Raw genomic sequence first — 23628 nt, forward strand, 5'->3', positions numbered from 1 at the left:
CTTTTAGTATTAAAAATAAAAGAACAAAATAAAAATAAAATAATTTGTCTTTTATACTATAAAATAAAAATAAATAACACATAAATATAAAAATAGTGGAAATATTATTTTTATTAATATATATATATATATATATATATATATATATATATATATATATATATATATATATATAACCTCCAGTGGCAAGCCTTTTGTTGTTCTATATAAGACTTGTTTCCAATCTTAATTCCTTCAACCTCATAGCAACCATAGCTCTTTCACAGGTAAATTTGATGAGAGTGTAGTCATCAAAGAATTGTATTCCCTATTCGCGGGAACAAAGAAGTTCTCCCAAACACTTCATCATCATCATGGCTTCTTCAGCAATGATACCTACCTGCATATCCTCGTCAAAGGATATGCAGGTCGACATTGAGAAGAACCAAAGCCATGTAAGGTGTCAGTGGGTACTCAACCCTCCTGAGCCACCGAGTCCTTGGCGCATGATCACGGACTCAGTGGAAAAAAGTATCTTGCGTTGGCGCAAGAACTTTTCTACGCTGGGACATGAATCATGGGCCAGGGTCATGTTTTCAACTTTGCAGAGGATTTTTCCGATCCTTGTGTGGGGAAGAAGTTACACTGCCACTAAATTCAGGAAAGACTTGCTTGCTGGTCTCACTATTGCGAGTCTCTGTATTCCCCAGGTATAATAATTCTAATTAGCAATTTGATTAAAGTATTCATATACATGTCGTTTAATGATATCTTGCCATTTTGCTAAATTATATGAATAAATTACTTAAAAAATAGTTATTTTTGTTAATTTGATTTTATATTTGTACATAGCCTAGTTAAGTGGTTAATAAGTTTATATTGTTAGTGTAGTCTCGAATTTGTTGTATTGCAAAAGACAAAGTTGTAGCAAAAAAAGTTGTTCCAATTTCTTTGGATATATTAGTTAAATAATTGTCAGTAATATAATAATACCTGAATTTCGATTAAAGTAAAAAACCAAGGAAAAAAAAAAGACCATATGCTTAATTAACATAGAAAATTATTGCAAGCCACTAACGGATTCCCCTTCGAAATAATAGTTTTGTTTGGCTGCTGAAAGCATCTAAGATGAAAAATGGAAAATAAATAAATAAAGGGGTTAATGGATCTCTTGCATCATGTTGGTTACTTAATTTGTTTCAACTTTGAATGCAGAGCATTGGGTACGCGACCTTAGCAAACCTTGATCCTCAATATGGCCTTTGTAAGCAAGCCACGTTTTGTGTCCTTTTTATTTTCACTTTGTTTCCCTTTGAGCTGATGAAATTGCATTTATATATTAGATACAAGTGTTGTGCCACCGCTGATCTATGCCGTAATGGGAACCTCTCAAGAGATAGCAATGGGGCCAGTGGCGGTGGTGTCGTTGCTCTTGTCTTCGATGGTTCAGAAATTAAGAGATCCTGTTTTTGATCCAATCGCTTACACCAAACTCGTCTTGCTTGCCACTCTCTTTGCTGGTATTTTTCAGACCGCCTTTGGCCTTTTCAGGTATTTACATTTCTTTACTAATCTATTCTTTATATTATTTTCATTTTGGTTGTGGTCAAATTTTATTAGCAATTCTAACCCTAATAACATTTAGATTCAACTCTATGCTTTCACTTTTAAGGTGGAGTTGAATTTTAATGTATTTTGAGAAATTCCAATTGAATATATTTTGGGTATCATTTTTTATTTTTACAATATTAATTGAATCGATTTAAAATTAAAATTTGTATTAGATATCATCTTTGAAACGATACATGCTAAATATTAAAGTGACAAATTTTATATTAAATATCAAATCAATTTTTATAATATATAATCTTATAGATAGTTATGTGATATTTTATAAGATCTAAAATAAAATAAAACTAAAAAAAGCATTAAAGATATTCTTAAGAATGACAATAGAATAAATAATAGTATAAATTTCGGTACTATTTGATCTTGTTTTGTCTTATTTTATTCTATTTGTGAATATTAACGTGGATACCTTTCAATTGTAGTCAATAATATAGTTTTCAAAATTTGATTCTATCATTTAATTGATTTCTATTAATTTCTAACAACATATATACTGAACACAAATTAAATAAACCATGTTCACATGAGCACCTTTTTGTTTTTCATATGATTATTGTTTTTTGATGTTATATTTGCAGGCTGGGGTTCCTTGTGGATTTCCTGTCACACGCAGCAATAGTTGGATTTGTGGGAGGAGCAGCCATTGTTATTGGCCTTCAACAGTTGAAGGGCCTCTTAGGAGTTTCTCACTTTACTACCAAAACCGACATTATCTCTGTCATCAAAGCTGTTTGGCAAGCAACTCATCATCCCGTACGTATAAGTATTGTTCATCAATTAATATCCATAGTCATAAATTAATTATATCTACTTATATCAGAAAAAAATATAATACTAATAAAATAATAAAATAATACTTTAATCACTTCTAAATTTATAATATTTATTATTTATGAGCTTCGCTATCTTAATCCAAGAATGATTAATAGTGTATTTTTTTTCTCTAAAGTGATAGAGGAGTTCTACACATATAAGTCATTTGGTTTACAAGTCTTACAAGTTGGGAGAAACTTAACAAAAAGCACGCTGACCCATATACGATTTATATGGCGTGCTTTGCGTTCCTCCTTTTCCTCCTCCTCTTTCTTCTTCTTCTCCTTCTTCTTCTCCTACTCTTCTTTTTCTTCCTCCATGAAAACGAGTTTCTTGCCAAATTTGATCTCCTTCATGCGTTCTCTCTTTGTCTTTGCATTCGTTGTTTTATTTGCGTTTATCGCTGGTATTCTTGCTTCGTTTTTTTTTTCGATTTTCATGGTTTATGAAATCAAGCTTTGAAATCGTTTTGAAGATAATGGAATTACAGAAATACACCCAAACAATTACAGAAATACACCCAAAGGATTACAGAAATACACCCAAACGATTATAGAAATACACCCAAAGGATTACGAAAATACATCCAAAGGATTTAAGAAATACACCCAAAATTCGTTGAAGTACACCTTATGCATAATTCAGAACTCTTTCTCTTTCTTCTCCTCATCTTCTGCTGCTTCTTCTTCTTCAAAAATGATTTCAGAACTTGATGTCAAAAAACAATGGAAATCGAGAATAACGAAGAAATAAAACAGAGAGAAAAACACGTAAATGAAGAAGGAGAAAGAGAATGCAAGAAACGAAAGAAAAGAAGAAGAAGAAGAGGAAGAGGAAAAAGAACGTGCAGTAAGAAGAAGAAGAATGTGCAAAAAATGAGGAGGAAGAAGATGAAAAACGTGTAGTCAAAAAGAACGAGGAGAAACACGACGATGAAGATGAAACACTTAAAAAACGAAGAAGAAGAAGAAGAAGAAGAGGCACGAAAAAAGAAGAAGAAGGAGAAGAAAAAGAGGAGGCATAGAAAAAGAAAAAGAAGAAGAAATAAATGACATGTATGAAAAAACGCTTGTATGTGGAGAATTTCTCAAAGTGATAATATAACTTTAGAGGAGTCAGATCCCTTGATATCTAATATTAATCAATCGTGTTAGATTTATACTAAATTTAGTCACTAAAATTGACAACTAATATAAAATACATATTAAAATATAAAATACATATTAAAAATTAGTTTAACAATACATATCTTCATATATAAATATATGATAACTAATTTTAGTTTATACATAATATTTTTTAATATTAATAGATTAATTATGTTAAATGTATACCAAAATCAATTACTAATATAAAATATATATTAAAATACAAAATACACATTAAAAATAAATTAAATAACAAATATATTTACACATAAATACATAATAATATATTTTAATAACTAATTTTAATATACATAATATTTTTTTAAACAATTAATAGGCACCAACGTATTTGATTTACTAGGATTTAAATTTAGTCATATTCTTCTTTATCCATAAATTTAATCTTATCTTTAATTTAGAGCCAAAAAATTTTTGATATAGGACGAAAATGTGTGAATTTCAAAAATATTATTTTTTTTGCGATTTTTCTAAAACATGGAGATTGTTTTACCAAAAAAAATTAGAGAGAATGTTTAATTTTGTCATTTTTGTAAATTCAAAAATACAAAAAACATAGGGTCTAATTTTATTTTTTAAATTTTTTAATTTTAAAATAAAAAATTTCAAGATGCGATTTAATTTTTTTATTTTAAAATTTTTGAAATGAAGAAATTGCATGGCGCAATTTCACCTTTTTAATTTTTCTTTTTTTTTAAAAAAAAATTGCAAGGTGCGATTTCTGTTTTTTTTTTTTAAATAAGCCGCAAGATGTGATTTATTATTAAATTTTATTCATCAATTAATATCCATAACCCTAAATTAATTATATCTACTAGATATTTAATATTAATCAATCATATTAAATATATATTAAAATTAGTTATTAAAATCAACTATTAATATAAAATACATATTAAAATATAAAATATGTATTAAAAATTAATTTAACAATATATGTATGTGTATGCATATACAAATATATGATAACTGATTTTAGTATATACACATAGTATTTTTTAATATTAATAGATTAACAATGCTAAGTATATACTAAATTAGCCACTAATATAAAATATATGCTAGAATACAAAATACATATTAAAAATAAGTTAAATATATAATACATATATTAATGAGTTATAACTCAAATGACATAGTCTTCTTATACTCACTTAGAAGTTGCGAGTTCGAGTTTTCCTATCTTTAATATATATATATATAGTACACATAATATTTCTGTTAATCGATTAATAGAAACGGACTTATTTGATTTATTAAGATTTAAATTTAGTCATATTCTTTTTATCCATAAATTTAATATTATCTTTAATCTAGCACTAAAAATTTTTTGATATGGGACGAAAATGTGTGAATTTCAAAAATATTTTTTCCTTTTGATTTTTCTAAAATATAGAGATCGTTTCACAAAAGCGAAATTGGAGGGAGCATTTTGCTATTTTTTGGTAAATTCAGAAATACAGTTTAATTTTATTTTTAAAATGCAGAAATCACATGGTACAATTTACTTTTTTTATTTATTTTTTATTTTTTTGAAAAAATTTGCAAGGTCAATTTCTATTTTTTTAATTTTTTGAAAAAAAAAAGTTGCGGGATGGGAATTATTATTAAATCGCATGGTGGAAAATCGCATCAAATGATTTAGCCTTTCTTTTACAAGAATAGAAATAGTCTTTCTTTTATAATAAATTTGAGTGCACCTAGTTCTCTAATCTCTATTATTGATGTAAATAATAATAGTAGTAAATACAATAAGTCAGAATAATTATAAGAATACTAGTCTTTTAACATGATTGTGTTAGTTTTAATCATTCACCTGTCCTATTTCAGAATTAATAGAATGAGAGGTGACAAAAAATAAGGCATTAATAATTAAGTTTTCTCATATGTTGATGGGAGCATATACAATAATATTATTATATGTTGAATTACAGTGGAATCCTCGCAATTTCATACTAGGATGCTCATTCCTGGTCTTCATCCTATCTACTAGATTTCTGGTGAGTGAAAATAACAACAATAATGAACCTCCATATGTTTTTGTTTGCTTTGATCAATTTCTATTGAATTTCCAATAATGATTCTTAATTAACTTGTTCATCATATTAATTAATTAACCTAGGGTAAAAAGAAGAAGAAGCTGTTCTGGTTGGCATCAATTTCCCCTCTCATATCAGTTGTAGTATCAACTTTACTGGTTTTTGTGACACATGCTGATAAGAATGGAGTTAAAATTGTAAAACATGTCAAAGGGGGATTAAATCCAAGCTCCATTCATATGTTGGATTTCAATAATCCATATGTTGGAGAAGTCGCCAAAATTGGACTAATCCTTGCTGTTGTTGCCCTCACTGTGAGTATATTATTCTCATGTTTTAAGAATATTTGATTTAGTTATTTAATTATTATATTTTTAATATTTTTTTATATTAATTTCTTTTTAGATTTATTTGAATTTTGCATGACTTATTTCTTCTTTTATTTGTCTCAAAATGAATTTTTTTTTTTTTGCTTTTCAAAGGTTAATAAAAATCGAATTATATATCTTTTGAGCATATAACTTTTGATTTATTATGTTATAAAATTATTTATTCTAAAAATTTATACGATTAAAAAGAAGCGAGTTATTATAATAAATTTTATAAATATTATATGCTTTAAAAAAGACCGTGTAACATTATTTATACAATTTGCGTACTAATAATCAAACATTTGAATCATAATTAGCATAATTTCATGGTGATGCAAATTATGTTGGTTTCTTGCCGCAATGAAATATAGGAATCTGTTGCTGTTGGACGGTCTTTCGCATCCATCAAAGGGTACCAACTTAATGGGAACAAGGAAATGGTGTCAATTGGAATCACCAACATCATAGGATCTTTCACCTCTTGCTATGTTGCTACTGGTAGGAACAATTTTTGTTATTTCCTCCAAAAACTACACCTAATTCTCAACTAATACTATGTAGAGTGAGCATTATCCGTGTGGCCTTAACTTTCAAATATTGCTTTTTAATGTTTATGATGGTAAGGTCAAACTTTTTTTTTTTCAAAAAATAACATTTCATTTAAAAAAAAAACTCATACAACACTTACATATAATATAAAAAAAAATAGGGAAAATTCCACTCCTGTCCCTGCGAGATGTTAAAATGACACTCCCCTCCCCTCTATTTTATAAATGTACATTCTCCTCCCTTCTAATTTTTAAAAAACATCATCTTTAATCCATTTTAAACTTTTTGTGTTAACTAATGTTAACTTTATCTATTTTTTAAGAAAAAAACTTATTTTTTAAAAACAATACCCATTAGTAAAAATTTTATTTTTTTGTCATTAAATTTTATTTACCAAAATATCCTTTAATAAATTATTTTTTATTGATTAAATTATATTTTTAAAAACATTTAATAATTATATTATTTTTTTCTAAAATACTCTTCAATAATTTTTTAATTATTAAATTATAATTTTACCAAAATTTTTTTTAACAATTTTTTTATATTTTACTATTAATTTTTTGATATATATATATATATATATATATATATATATATATATATATTTTTTTTTTTTTTTAAATAAAAATTTTAGTAAAATTATTTTTTAATATCAATATATGTTGATTGTTATACATATTAACACTGGTAAAATTTTTTATTTAATGTTAAAATAATATATATTGATATCAAAAAATAATAGTAAATATAAAAATAATTGTTAACAAAAATTTTAGTAAAATCATAATTTAATAATTAAAAAATTATTGAAGGGTAGATATTTAAAAAAAAATTTAATTATTAATTTTTTTAAAAATATTTTGATAAAAATATAATTTAATCCATAAAAGAATAATTTATTAAAGGGTATTTTGGTAAGCAAAATTTAATGATAAAAAATAAAATTTTTGTTAATGGATATTTTTCAAAAATTAATTTATTTTTTCTTAAAAAATGGATAAAATTAATATTAGTTAACACAAAAAAAAAATAAAATGGATTAAAAAAGAGATTTTTTAAAAGTTAAAAAGAAGAAGAATGTACATTTATAAAATAAAGAGGAGGAAAGTGTCATTTTAGCATCTCGCAGGAGAGAAGAGTGAAATTTTCTCTAAAATTAGATCTCAATCATATATATATACTTTCTATATTGAGCTAAAGCTTAAGAGAAAAACAATATTCGATTAAACAGAATTTTAAAGGATAAGAATAAGAACAAATCTAAATCTCTTTAACTTTTAGTTCTATACAGAAAGTTCTATAACATTGTGAGATATTTTTTTCTCTTTTCTAAGAGTCTGAATTTTCTCTTGATTTAAAGATGTTTCCGCGAATGAAAAAGCAATTTTCAATGTATTATCCCATATATAACATATCTACACCACCGTACCCAAATCACCCTATGAAAATGATGACTAGTGAGATAAAAGAAACATAGAGAAAATAATGACAAATTTTAAATATTGCATTGCTATATGTGAGGTCTCATACATCAACCTTATACAGTAGCTTTAGCTTCTTTACATATGAAAAAAGATAACTACTATTCTAGAACTTATAATGTGATGGTCTAAAATGAGTCATGACTCAGAAAATAATCTCATAGCAAGTTTAACATATTTAAATATAACTTGAATAAAAAAGTTATAAATATTTTACAAGTTCTAAAATAAATAGTTATACATTTTTAACAAAAATTAAAATAATTAAAAATGGTTAGACTCTATCTGTATTATATAGAGTATATACATCTAGGAACTCGTTAAAGAATAGATATTCATTGCAGATCGTTACATCTTGAATAGAAAGTCTCACATAGACACATAATTGTTCCTGAAAAATATTTATAGAAAAACGGGTTGAGTTTTGCAACTCAGTGACTAGACAATACATTTATAATCGACATGAGACCATATAAACATTATATTAAAAAAAATTTAATTAAAAAATAATAGTTGATAATAATAAATGAATCAATAAGGGAGTTCTCATACAGAAATCAAATCAAAAGTCCACACTTGGGCAGCTCCACCTCTATGGGTAGCCACCTCCTCTCGTGTGTCCTAACAAAATAACAGATCTAACGCGTGGCTTACATGTTAAGCTAGCAACACCCCTGGAGTCTGAGTTAGATGCATCTAAATTAACGTCATAACCACCGTTAACTACGGTTTTCAAATATCAGCCTCCCAAACTAATTCAAAAAATATAATTTCAAATACAACAAATCTTTGATCTTTCAAATATATAAGGTATCGAATCAAATCAAATTATATTGTACTATCTCATCAGAAATCTTTTCCAATCATACTTTTTCAATCATAAAAAATTTCAAACATATTTCACAATCTTTAAAGTAAGTGAGTACCAATAAATACTTCAATGCTTCAAAAACACACATTCAAGTAAAATCAAACATTTTAGAATAATACAAAACTTCATAAAAAATATATGGTCTCAAAAACAGATATTCAAGTAAAATCAAACATTTTAGAATAATGCAAAACTTCATCAAAAATATATATGGTCTCATGTATAGTTCCGAAAGTATAAACTTCATAAAAATGAATTACTTAATTCTAATAAATCAATTATTCTAATCAATTTAAAACCATTCAAGACAAATATAGTGAGTATAATTCAAAAATCATAATAGATATATGTCAAAATAAATATAGATGCACAATCAAACAATTATAAATATAAAGCCTACTCACAATTTGGTTCTAAGAGACCAAGCCCGGAATGCCAATTAAAAGGTGATAAAGGTTGGAATAGAATGGAATGAAAGAGTGTAAAATTTGGACCGAGACCGTGAGAGTAACTTCCACGACTACATCGCAAATGTAATCGTGACATCAACAACTCCGTCTGTTCACCAATACCAATACTCAAGATAATTTCCAGCAGAAATGCAACAAAAGTAGAGTGATAGTACTAAAACAGAGACATATATTATCGCAATTAAAATGATGCTGATTCAGAGACAAGAATGAAGGGGGTGTGGGGCTGAGCAAGACCAAAATAGGGACTGAGACGATTCATTAGTAGTGACATCGGTGATGCTCCCCTGACGATGAGCTCCGTTGATGACAACAGCAGACGCGACAATGGTGAACAGTTCCTCCATCGCGACTTTCTCTTCCTCCTTTCTCTGACCAGCTCAAACTCTCCCTCTTCATTCAGCAATGACGGCGGCCTCTACGGTAATGGCTTGTCCGCGACGGAGGTGGCCCCCTTTCTTCCCTCATCATGGTTCTTCCTTCTCCGCGAACACCCTTCTCTCTCTAAGAAGCTCCCTCATTCGCTCTCTCAAGCTTAGCAACGGCTCCCTTCGATGATGACCCAGGCAACCGTAGCGACGATGGATGCTTAGGCGACGGCAACAAGGCATGGCGTGCCTCCTGCTCTTTCTCTCTCTGGCATCTTGGTTCTCTTCTCTGTCTCATTTTCTTTCTTTATTTCATTCTCGTGTGTGTGTATGTGTTTTAGAAGAGGATTAGGGTTTGGTTTGGAAAAAAGAAGAGTAAGGGTATTATAGGAATTTTACATTCTACCCTCCTTACAAAAATTTTTGCCCTCGAAAATTCAAAAATTGTTATAATCTGCAAAACTTTACATGTTTTTAGGACTTTACCAAACATGAGAAAGACCTATAACGAGGTGTAAAAGTTATAAGATAGATTTCTGTTAAAACGATGCGATTGACATTCACCTACTCTCATTCCCTTGACAACTTAGATATACATAGCACTTTTCACTTAGTTTGTCAATCTCCTCAAAATACACTTTTACTTCATAATCTCTTGGTTTTGTTGTACATCTCTTTGGTAGTAACCAGTCTCACGTCAAGCCTTAGAATTATAACTTTTTGAATTTGAACATCGATAAACCTTATCCTAAAGAACTAGCGGTATCGTTTGCTATATCTAGAAATCGCACGTGACATCGAAACAAGCTCGAGTTTACCTAAAATGATACAAAACTTAGAAAGAGAAGAACAAGCACCATAGATGATGTTCGCAAGAATTCGAAGCGATGCGTGAGATCGCAACTAAATAAGGATATACAGAAACAATGAAGCATGCCAAAAAAGAGAATCAATCGCATCTTAACAAGGAAATTTAAATGAAGAAACTTTGATAGAACAATAAAGGAAAAGATGGTGTATAAAGTCAAAACAAATTTATGTTGGATTAAAGAAGTACGAAGTTCACAAGAGATAGCCACTAAAATCAACGGCAATATTCACCAAGAATTAAGAGAATGATTAGAAACACAATCAAATAGGACATCCATCAACAATGGGTAAAACTAAGAGGGAATCATTAAAAGCATAAATGCTATCACGTCAAACAAATTTAAGTTGAAACAAAAGATGCAGGGTTTAAAATTGAAGATTAATAAGGGTTAAGGCAAATGTTTTTTTTTCCTCAAAAATTTTAGAGGATATCTAGGTGCACAATCATGCAAGGATATGCATGTGTTAAGGAAACAATTTTCAGAATATATGCATGTGTTATAATATAAAATTATTTAAACTTGTAAATGTAAAATATACCAGCCACCTATATCTCACACTAGCCTTTGTTGAACAGGCTGTGTAAATAGGGCACCTCCTTAAGCTCCAGTTGTTGACTATGTCGGCTGTTACTGTGGATTAGGTGATGCTTGTGGCTATAGAGGTGTCTGGTGTGTGCCTTCTGTCTTTGAGGATAAACCCAGGGTCGGTATCATGCTAACAGAGTCCAACCCCTGCAACAGTTGTGTCTGTATATCAACTACAAGATTGGTAGTATTTGTGATAGTCATAGGCTAGGTGCGTGATGATGATGCACCCATGCCACCTACGATGATGACCACCAATTAGTCCACCGTAAGCTCAGCTCCTACTTCTGTCACCAGCCATGTCACCTGAAGCATGCAAAAGTAAATAAAAACTACAAGAAAGTTGTCGAAAACTATTGGATTTATTGGCAAAATTACCAAAAAAATTTGCTGGTGAATTGGTTATCATCGAATTTAGCAGTAGACAAATTTAGACGATAAAAATCTCACCGGTAACAAGTTACCAATGGATTTTTTCATCCGTCATTAATTACTGGTGGATTTAGCGACAGATTTGAAGTTATATGGTGAATTTCTGGATGTCGTATCGTTGAAAATTTTTCAAGGGTAACATTGGCTCCATTAAATTGCATTTTGCATGTTCTTTACCGTTGAATTCATCCTCTAATAAATCTAACATTAATATATTATTTATAAATATTATTAAAAAATAAAATTAATTAATACAGACAGTAAATCTGATGGTAATCATAAATTTTTATTGTATTTTTATTTTTTTTAGAATGGCTATATAGAATACCTTTTATAATCTGATATATCATCATCAATATGTTAAGAATTAATATTCAAATTTCCGTTAATGAAAATCGAATAGTATTTTTAATCTAAATAGTAAAACATATAAACTAATAATACTGTCAAACAAATCAAAACAAAATCATAATCACTATAGGTCCTGATAATCGTCGCCATCGTCCCTCTGGTCCTACTGCATCAGCGATATAGGTGATGGTGTCGGTGCCTGTGCCAGTGCCGCCGTGTAAAGGACGAGGATGCCCCTCCAACAGCGACACTACCACTAGTGCGCATCTAGTGATAGTGGGCCGCCATCGGTGTGCAACTCTGTTGGATCTTCTCTAGCTCTTACTTTAGGGACTCTAGCTCTACATCACGACCATCCTTCTCTATCATGCGTGCGAAGAGCTCATTATACCTCTCCTCATGCAGATGCAGCTGGTGACCCTGATCCTAAAGGCTTTGGATCAGGCTATGTACTTGCTCCCGCAAATCAACGTGCTCGAGATCTGTAGACTAATGGCTGAGGTGGAGGAAGCCCTCAAGGTGTAGGTGAGGTCGTTGCTGGCGAAGAACGGCCCTAGTTTGTTGACATGATTATTGTACAGCTGGGATGCAGTCTGGCACCACATCGCATCAGAATCGACTATAGAAGCAGAGGAGTTGTTGCCGTCCTCACCACTCTGCTGAGATTGCTAGGTTATGGCCTCCTAAGTTCTGTGTGTATGATTTCTACCACGTGAAATGCAAAGGTTATTAGGATGACAATTTTCTAGTGTGAACATTTATTGAAAATGATTATATATTACGAAATAAATGAACCTACTATATTATATCAAGTTATATACCATCCTGACCTTTGCCTTCATAAAAGTTTCCGAACCGCTAGTATACTTGGACGCCTTGGTCGATTCACTGTTGGCCCAGTTTGTGGCTCAGCGACGCTTGAACCCCTCATGATTCTCCCTGTCAAGCATCTCTTTACCTCTGGTTTAGGCTCTTTTTCAAAAAACTGATCAACCTCCCACAAAGAACTCAGGTTTTAAACCCCTCGATCTCCCGTTGACCGTTATCCCTATCATACATTCACAAATGATGACTTGGAGTTATTTTGCCACAAATAACCTAGAATTTAACCAACAACACAATTTATTAAAATTGTTAGAAACTTTGGCAGAATTTTGTCTATAATTTAAAACCAATACCAAATATAATTTTTTATTTTTTACAAACCAAATATGTCTTTAAACAATTTTAATGAAAAATTGGCAAAGTTTTTTCTTAATTTAGATACCTCTACCAAAGAAACTTTTCAATTTTTACAGAAGAAATAATTGCAAATATAAATTACAACAAACAATGATTCGAGAAAACATCGTATTCTATCCGTTATAGTGCACATTCCCTTATTATTCCATAAATTACATAAGCGAAACTAATCAAATCTAACTAACTTAACATAACTAACTAAAACAAAACAAACTAACCAATCATGGTGTATACTAAATTAACACAAATATCAATATTATCGATTTTTCATATTTAACACAATTGATAAATTAATTAACACAATTTAAAAATTAATTCAAAGAGAAAAATAAAAATAAAAACACAAACAAAATTATTAGTTTTTTAACATAACTAAATAAAAAAATTAATAAAATTATATACAATATATATACAAAAATTTTAAATTCTGAAACTTGGACAATGATGGCAGTGGAGGTGCAAGCAGGGGCAGTAGCTTGTGGCGGAATTTGAGATTAGGATTTATTTTTAACAAAAATAAAAAAAATTATTATAGTGAAGATTAAGCTAGAGTTGGGTATACCTGATGCTTGAAAGTGGCATCGGAGAGACTCATTGGAAGGAAGGGCAATATAGTAGTGAAAAAGAGAGACAAACTATGGTAAAAAAAAGAGGCGGCTACAAATAGTGACCGTAACATGCACAATGACGAGGTAGGCAGCACTGACGATGGTGACTTTGTGGAGTGGCAGCGACGGTCCTCCTTGATACGACAGTAAAAGAGAGAGTGATAGGAGAGACAGCGAATAGAGCGAGAGACATTGATTTTGCAGAATAAGGGAGGAGGCCCTTTTGTATATCTATTAGTTCAAATACAATCCGATGGTAATGAGTTGGTCATGAACAAAATGGTGCATTTCACTAAATTGGCTTATTGTCGGAAAAATCTAATGTCAAATCTAACGAAAAAGGACATGCCTTTTCATTTATTTTTCTGTCATTAGTTACGTCGGATTTATAGGAAGTTTTGCACATCCGTCAGTAACTCCTGTAGAATGACAAAATTCATGTATAATCTGCTGGTAAATTAGCCGATAAAATTATCGAAAAAATTTGACAGTAAATTTGACCATTTTTAGTGCATTTCATGTAGTGAAAGTTATATATACCATTAGCACTTAATTCCTCCTACATAGTCCTTAAAAAAGTTCGTATTTAAGTTTTATTAATTGAGTATTTCAAATTTTTTAAAAAACTTTGGTAGAGTCTCTCCTATAAAGAGTTTCTTCTATAATTAGGACACTCCAATTTTTTTAATTACCAAATGCAATCAACACAAATAATCAACATAGAACCTACATTTAATTTGTTAATCCTAGCCATTCTAATCACCTTATACCCTCGCACAAAATCATTTCACCTCTCTAACACTACAAATTTTTTCTAGAGTTCATGACTCTATTTTAAACATGCATAATAGTAGCTGCAACAGCAGCAACAACACTGATAACAACAAGAACCAATATTTTGATCAACATTGTTCTAAATTAATCCAAAAATAAAAAATAGAGGTTAAAAAGTTTGAAAAAATTGCAAAAAAACAAAAAATAAACCAATTAAATTGAAGCTCTCTTCAACACGAACACAACGTTGCGCTGCTCCTGCAAGGTTTGGCCTCATACATACACACACAAACACAAACAAAGGAGAGAGAGAGAGAGAGAGAGAGAGAGAGAGAGAGAGAGAGAGAGAGAGAGAGAGAGAGAGAGAGAGAGAGAGAGAGTTGACATGTTTTAAATTGGTTATTGTTTTACCGACGATCACGGGATCGATAAATTATGTTACTGACACCTTAAAATGCTATGTTTCATTTAACTGAATTTTACCGACAACTTGGTCATCAATAATTTAGTGAACATGCTAAATTTAACAATGACAATTTTTACTTGAAAAATAAAAAAAAAATAATAAGGCACGCCAATTGACCCACAGTGGGTGCCAATTAGTATCGACAGCTTGACTGTTGGTAAATAAAACGCACGAAAAAATGAAGTACACGTTTTTAGTAGCGACAGTTGCTTTATTACCGATGACTTGCTTCATCACAGGCCGTCGATAAACTGTTTATGTCTAGTAATGACCACAAAAAAGAGAGAACCACTCATAAAGAGAGAAGCTAGAAATGTCAAAAAGGGAGTACCACTAAGGTTATTGAAGTTAATGACCGGAAAAAATTAAAAACAGCAAAAACAAAAATAGAAAGGAAAATACGGGTTGGGATATTAAAAGGAGAAACATGTTACCTTCTACTTGTTCATGTTGCAAATGTGAGGTGCATGAAATTAGTCCCACATCAAAGAAAGTAAGGAAGAGTGAAGAGTTTATAAGATGAGAGACCCATTAACTTACTGCCTTAAGGTTTTTAGTTGGATGTGGTGTTTTCTCATCTTATGTTCCCTCACTCGATTCCTCCCCAAAATCTCTCTGGTGGTCGAGAGCTCCCCACGGAGGCCTAACAAGTGGTATCAGAGCCGATGGTTAATTGGTCTGATGGTTTTAAGGGTTATTCAAGGTGAAGTATCGAAAGTCGTCCCGGCAAAGGTGGGTAAGGAAGAGTGAGAAGTTTATAAGATGAGAGACTCATTAACTTACTACCTTAAGGTTTTGAGTTGGATGTGGTGTCTTTTCATCTTATATTATCTCACTTGATTCCTCCCTGAAATCTCCTTGGTGGTCGACGACTCCATCTCAATTGATAGTGGAAGCACCAGACCATCGGAGATAAAAATACTTTTGGCACCATTGTAATTGTTTGCATTCTCGATAGTCTCCAATTTGAAATAGGACTGAGAGTAACCAGGATTGGGATCACTAAACGTATAGATTTAGGTGGAAAAAGAAGTAAAGAGGGTCAGACAAGAAGAAAGGATAATGGAGAAGAAAATGGAAATAAAGCAACAGTAAAAAAGAGAAAGGATAAGAGAAAAAGAGGAAAGGGGAAGTTATGATGGTAATAGTGTTGACTTGCAAAATTTTTTTCATATAGCAAATCTAAGAAAAAATTATTAAATTTTAGAAAAGCCTTGGCTAATATTACGATGGTAAAGTCAATTTTGAATGTTACTCAATATTAACCAATATCTTTTCATTTTAAATCCTAAATTTTGAATCATAAACTATAAATTTTAAATTTTAAATCCTAAATTCTCACAAAATAAATGTTAAAAAAAATTTACAATAAAAAGAAATTGGCTAATATTAATTACTTAAAATTAGTTTCCTGTCATTTTTCATAAATAATCAAAAAATATAATATGACAATTATTTTGATACTCAAAAACTGTTATATTAACTTAAAATTAGTGATTTCCTTTAAAATAGGTCAAGAGTAAAATACGTATATGGGCCACCACTCTTTTTGCAAATTGTGAAAAGCACCATTATTTGATATGAAATTGCTTTCATAGGTTGTGAAAAGCAACCCATTTTTTCTGTATGATTTTTGCACATAGCGAAAAACAAGTGCTTTTTTGCTTTGTCCATTTCGTAGATTGTGAATTTTTTTTTATTTCTTTTGAAAATTTGCAAGTTGCAAAAATTGTTTTTTATAATTTTAAAACAAACACTTGTTTATAAATAGGACTAAACATATTGCTTCTCAAATATTGTGATCTCACTGAGTCGTTATTTAAGCTAAAGAAAAAAACAATGGAAGCTAGTACAAATTTATTAATTACAAGTGCCATATAATGGTTAGATTATATCAAATACACATGAATGTATAGGTTTTATCTCTGATTATATTTATTTTCGTTTAGTATTTTATGCACTATAACGTGTGTTGAATTACAAAGAAATTTTTATCAAAGCATACAAAATTATATTTTAAATAGGGTGAATAATATTTTATATAGGAATCCAATTATAATATTTAGCAGGTTAATATGGTTCAGACAGTACACATAATTGATAAAATAAATATACAAAAAATATTTTCGATTTATCAACAAACTCAAGCTCAAATGTCAATAATAGAATTGTTTTTTTGGTGACTGAAATAAATTAAACAAAGAAAAACAAAACAAACAAAACAAGGAACTGCCTAAATAGAGGGACAATCCCGTTTAAGACTACTCTTAAACTCCTCCCAAGGTAAAAGAAGCTCCATATGCGAAAGTTGTAACTTCATCGCCATCTTTGCCATAGTATCTGCCACCGTGTTTGCATCTCTCATAATCAAACGAAAGTCAACCCGCCAATTCCAATGCATGATATCTCTTATTTTGAGCACCAGTGGATCAATAAACCCAAAACCATCTTGAGTAACAAGATTAAATACTTCCACACAATCCGTCTCACAAATAACATCTCGTTGACCCACATCCCAAGCTAAGAGATATCCTCTCCAAATAGCAAACAATTCTCCTTGAAGAATACTATTACTCTCAATCATTCCCAAACACTCCCTTTGCCAGCTCCCATTACAATCTCTAATAACACAAGCAAAACCAACACTATCACCCGAACCAAAATAACTAGCATCATAATTAATCTTAAAAGTACCAATGGATGGGGGATTCCAAAAACCATTTAGAGTAGAGGGAAGGGACATACGTTGTAATTCAAAGATATTCCTAAGCTCCTTTTCTGAAGTTAATGCCAGACAAATCACTTTTTCCGGAGGCCAAGTTTCATCGGGATTAAAGATGTCATTATTCCTTGCTCGCCATATCCACCAAAGTCCCGAAAAGAACTTGAACGGATGCTCTCTGCTATGATACAAGAACCAGTTCTTCAAATTCAAAGGATGACAAGAAATATCCAACCTATGCCAGACAAGCTGAGCTTTGGGACAATCCCGAATACAATGTAAAACCGATTCCTGGCTAGAAAGACATCTCGAACACTTATCCGATGACGACATCCCTCTTCTAAAGCGAAAACTTGCAGTAGGAAGAGCCTCCTTAAGACACAACCAAGCCAAAAACTTATGCTTTTCCGGAACAAGCTGGCGCCAAAGCCAAAGCCAATTCTCCCGCTCCTCCCAACCAAACAGCTGCTTACACAACCACAAGTAACCATTGCGAGAGTTATAGACTTTGGCAGCAGACCCACTCCAATACCAACCCACTTTCGGACCTGCTTGTTCATCTGGATTGTAAGAAAGAATATTATCTTTCAGATTTTGAGATAAAGGAGAATAAAGAGTATCTAAATGCCACCTACCAACCGACCAAATATCCTGTATCCATAGATTCGAATCAGAAATGTGAACATAATCGATCTCATTAGATAACCGTCCTTCTTTCCTCCAGCTAGAAAACCAAAAATTCTGGTTCAAATCTCCAATACACCAAGCAAACCCATCCTTCAACACTTCCCAAGCCTTGGAAAGACACCTCCAAATGGGAGAGTCCTTGTTCTTAGGATAACTAAAACAGTCATATAGAGATGATCGGTATTTGGCATCTAACAATTGGACCCATAGCTTGTTTGGCTGCTGGAAGAAAGTCCAAACTAGCTTCCCAAGAAGAGCAATATTTACACAATAAGGATCTCTAATCCCTAAACCTCCATATTTTTTTGGAGTAACCAGTACCTTCCAACTAACAAGATTCAATCCTCTTCCATCAACTTGTCCTTCCCAAAGAAAATTCCTCATCATAAACTCCAATTTACTAATGATTCCTTTGGAAAAAATAGAGATCTGCATCTGGTACGTGGGAATAGCAGCGACAACAGAATTAACCAAGCAAAGTCTACCAGCCCGATTGAGTAAACTTCCTTTCCAGCTTGCTAGCCTACTCCGAATCTTATCCAGGACACCATTGAAAACTGAACGAGTCACCCTAGAATGGCTAAGGGTAACTCCAAGATACTTGCCCAAGTCCTGGACAAATCTGATAGAGGATACCCCAGTGAAAACCTCTTTCCTTGTTGCAGAGACATTCTTAGAGCAAAGCGCTTTAGACTTCTCCACATTAATCTTCATCCCAGATGCTTTGCAAAAAGTCTCTAAAACCAACATCACATTTTGCACTTGTCTCTTTGTAGCTTTACAGAATATAAGCAAGTCATCCGCAAACATTAAGTGGGATATTCTTGGTCCTCCTCTAGAAATAGCAATCGGTTTCCACAATCCCAAATCAACCTGATGACTAATAAAGCATGCCAATCGCTCCATACACAACACAAAAAGATAGGGTGACATAGGGTCTCCTTGTCTAAGACCTCGGCTAGGAGTAAAGCCATTCAGACGACTCCCATTCCAAAGAATAGATAAGGAAGAAGCAGTGACACAATTCATAATCAAATTAAGTGTAGGAATAGGAAAACCAAAGCTTTTAAGGGTATGAGCTAAAAACCTCCAGTCAACTCTGTCATAAGCTTTCTCCAGATCAATCTTAAATGCCAGTGTGCCTTTCTTTGATTTAGTCTTCTTCATAAAGTGGAGGACTTCTTGGGCAATAATGATGTTGTCAGGAGTTCCTCGTCCCGGAATAAATCCTCCTTGAAGCGGGCCAACAATCTCCGCAAGATGAGGACGAAGCCTATTAACAAGGACCTTCATGATGATCTTGTAAACTACATTGCAGAGACTAATCGGCCTGAAATCTTTCATAGATACCGGTGATTCAACCTTTGGAATGAGAACTAGTAAAGTCTCCAACATTCTTGGATCAAGAGGAACACCGGAGAATGCCTGCTTAACCATCTTCCAAACATCAAGACCAATGATCTCCCAATATTCTTTGAAGAAGAAAGCTTGAAACCCATCAGGACCCGGAGCTTTAAAAGAGTTCATGTGAAAAACCGCTGCTTTGACTTCCTCCATAGTAACTGGTGCCGTAAGGTTATTGCAAGCTTCCTCATTTAGAGAAGGAAGAGGCACATCACCAAGGCAACCCAAATCAACATCATCCAAATGACAGAATAAGTTTTTATAGAAAGACTCTGCTTCTTGACTCAGAACCTCTGGATCAGTTTCCCACACTCCATCCTTGAGAAAAAGGCCATGAATCTTATTATGCTTCCTTCGCGCAAGAGTTTGAATATGAAAGAATCTTGTATTCCTATCCCCGAACCTTACCCACTACTCTCTGGACTTTTGGAACCATAGGAGCTCTTCTTGCACTAGAGTATTATTATAATCATCAAGCAACTGTTGCTCTTTCTGACGCAAATAAATACTATCCACCACTTCCAAACGCTTTTGTAAATAATTAATCTGCTGCTCTAATTCACATTTCTTAACAAAAATGTTACCAAATACCTTCGAGTTAAACTCTAGTGAATTCTTCTGTACTTCCGAAAGCTTGCCATGAATTCCTCTATTACCAGACCACCATGACTGGTTCACAATATCCCTATACCCAGGATGAGTAGCCCAAGCAGCAACAAATCGGAAAGGTCGATTCCCTTTAGGCTGAGGACGACCTTTACAATGCACCAGAATAGGGCAATGATCAGACTGAAGCCTATTTAAAACTTCTGCATAAGCCTTTGGAAAGATAGATAACCAACTATTATTTATACAGACTCAATCAAGCTTTTTTGCCACGTCAACATAATTTTTCACCCTCCTGTACCAAGAAAACTGCCTCCCAATAGTCTTCAGATCAAACAAACCACTATCCCCTAATGAAGTAGCAAACATGTCTGCTCTTTGATGAGAAAACTGACAGCCCTTAGATTCATGAGAAAATTTGACTTCATTAAAATCACCAAGAACAATCCAAGGTCCTTGAAAAACCATGGATTGTGCAACAAGATAATCCCAAAGGAGAACCCTTTTATTAAATTGAGGACTGCCATAAATACCACTACACCTCCAAATTAAATTATCAAAGTGAACCTCAACAGTAACACCCTGATCAAAAGCATCAATGAACTTACAACAAACACCCTTCATAGAGGATAGAAACCAAATACCTCCCTTATGCCCCTCTGCTTCTACTATACCAACAGAGTGATACCCCAATCTTTTCCAGAATAATTTTAAATGCTGAAAAGGGGAGTGAGTTTCAACCACAATAAAGAAAACAGGTCTAAATTTCCTAACAAGTTCCTTGCAATGCACACGGGCTAACTTATTAGAAGCACCCCTAATATTCCAAACAATCATATTTAAACTATCCATAAATAATAGGGACAGAATAAATAAGAACATAAAACTCTAAACAGAATCACCAACCTCAATAGGTGGTTTGTCCTGCGGTACTGGCACACTCTGATCCTCAATAATTGCCACCTTTGGACCTCCTGACACTGCACCTGTCATGCTTCCATCTACTAAGGTTTCCTCCATTGTGCCACCATTTTTATCAACTGGCGAGTTCTGCAAGGAGGAAGGCCGAGGACGCTTCCGTAGAGAAATTCCACGACGTGCAGGAGTTCTGCGTGATGGAGATGGCGCAATTTCATATTTTTCTTGTTTCCCCATCCTAATGCCAATTGATTTACCTCCATCACCATGCAAATTGGGTCTTGGAACCCTTCTCGAACCAAACTTGTGCTGCTTTCCATCTTGGTCCTTCAAACATGATGACTGGCCCATTGTGAATTTTCCCTTACGGAGCACTTGTTGCCAGCCCTCTCCATCATCCATGCATGCCTCATTAACATGACCATCAGGTATGTGAGGAGCCAATGATTTCGTAACCACATCCTTCCCTTTAACAACTCCTAATTTCTCACCCAAATTACGAGGATTCTCACCCAAAACACGAGCTTCTGATTCAGCCTCTTGTTGAATCTCATGATTGTTGTGTGGCACTAGTGTCGGGGCTTCATTATTTTTTTCATCACCAAAGAAATTCCCGTTTCCTTCCAAGGACTCCTTCTCCATGCACAACGATTTATCATGCCCATATCGTGCACAAGTAGCACAAATCAACGGTAAACTCTCGTACTCCACTTCATAAGTCACACCCTCCACTATAATATGTTTGATTACAGGCAACTCAAGATTAATTTGAACACAAGCTCGAGCATATTTTCCTCTTTCTGCAAGCTTAGTAGCCAAATCTACTTTCACCGGAATCCCTATTGCAGAAGCAATTCGCAGCATTGCTTGTTCCTGGTAGCACCAAATTGGAAGTCCCGAGACTCGAATCCATACCAGCGTTGATCCAAAGGATTTTTCGCATGGCCTAAAATCCACATCCCATGGCTTTACTGCAACATAGTGACCGTCTATCAACCACGGGCCACCAAGAATGACTTTCTCACGATCCGCAGCAATATCAAATTTAACCAAAAAATACCCAAACCCCACATCCAACAAATCAAACCCTCCTTTGATGCGCCATACTATCCGAAGCTTATGCATGAGAGCCGTGTAGCCATAATGCTTATCCAGCACCTTGATCACGATGGCTTCCTTATAAGGTTCAGCTAGACAACTCTTTGCCTCCTTGGTAAAATTGACACTTGGTGGACGAGAATCACCCTGCTTACCTGTCACCGTCGCGATACCATCCCCAGATAAAGACCCTACTAATGCAAAGGCCTTAGACTTTTCTGCACCAATGACTTTATCTCTAAAAGAGACCTTGGATGGCTTTTCTAACCCCTCTCGAGAAGAACCCTCCTTAACACCGGATACACACCCACCCACGCTCTCTCCCTTATCTCTTCCGATGGCATGGCCATCTTCCTCACTGTGTTTCACCCTCAACCGTTCGCCCCCGCTCTCTCCTTCTCTCATTCTCCTTGAGTACGGAATACGTACTCTTTCTCTGCTAGGGTTTTTTTTTTTTTTTTTTAAGTTTGAATAATTGGATGAGATGAAGTTGAATATGAGTCATATATGGATAAATGAAGTTGGAATTAAAAAAAATAATAGTTAAAAGTATAGATTAAAAAATGTTGTTAGATTACTAAACTAAAGAAATTGAGTTGATATTCTAAAAGTGATGTCTAAAAACAATAAATTCTAATAATTTTTTAATATTTTTTCCAATATTCTAATATTTTACTGATTTTAAATTTTTTTATGTATATTATGCTTCATCCTCTCGATTTTTTTATACCTAAATAAATTGTATAATATATTACATATTATATAGTAGAAATAAATTATTCAACGAAAATTATGTATATAAAAACTTTTAAATTTTAAATATTTCAAATATTTAATTTACATTTGAATATAGAGTAATATTCATGTACTATATGAGTAATTATATTGGTCTATTCTATGATAAGTTAGAGTGGTGGCTATGAAATTTTGAGAACACTTAAAAGATATAGTTAAAATTAAGTTTGCACTTTTTTACTATTTATTAACACTTTTATTTTGCAAAGCGAAAAAAAATGTTATCATCGTACTAACATAAAAACTGTCTTGCAAAAAACCGATTTAAGAATCGACTAACTGACAATTAATTGATAAATTATCAGAATCGACCATATTTTTTTAAAATT

General features: G+C 32.4%; 1 protein-coding gene and 1 pseudogene across 1 annotated transcript in view; one reads left to right on the forward strand and one right to left on the reverse strand.

Annotated features, from left to right (window-relative positions):
* Positions 1-229: 229 nt before the first annotated feature.
* LOC107624498 (sulfate transporter 2.1) overlaps positions 230-23628 on the forward strand; it is a 32391-nt gene continuing 8992 nt past the window's right edge. The window contains exons 1-7 of the mRNA XM_016326990.3: positions 230-689; positions 1195-1243; positions 1323-1530; positions 2187-2361; positions 5522-5587; positions 5710-5940; positions 6369-6495. Coding sequence (XP_016182476.1) covers positions 354-689; positions 1195-1243; positions 1323-1530; positions 2187-2361; positions 5522-5587; positions 5710-5940; positions 6369-6495 — 1192 coding nt within the window. The 5' untranslated portion in view covers positions 230-353. The remainder of the gene's footprint in view (positions 690-1194; positions 1244-1322; positions 1531-2186; positions 2362-5521; positions 5588-5709; positions 5941-6368; positions 6496-23628) is intronic.
* LOC148579401 (uncharacterized) lies at positions 17303-22909 on the reverse strand (annotated as a pseudogene).

This window comes from Arachis ipaensis, chromosome B10, assembly GCF_059453495.1.
Source record: "Arachis ipaensis isolate K30076 ecotype BB chromosome B10, ASM5945349v1, whole genome shotgun sequence".
NCBI classification, from domain to species: domain Eukaryota; kingdom Viridiplantae; phylum Streptophyta; class Magnoliopsida; order Fabales; family Fabaceae; genus Arachis; species Arachis ipaensis.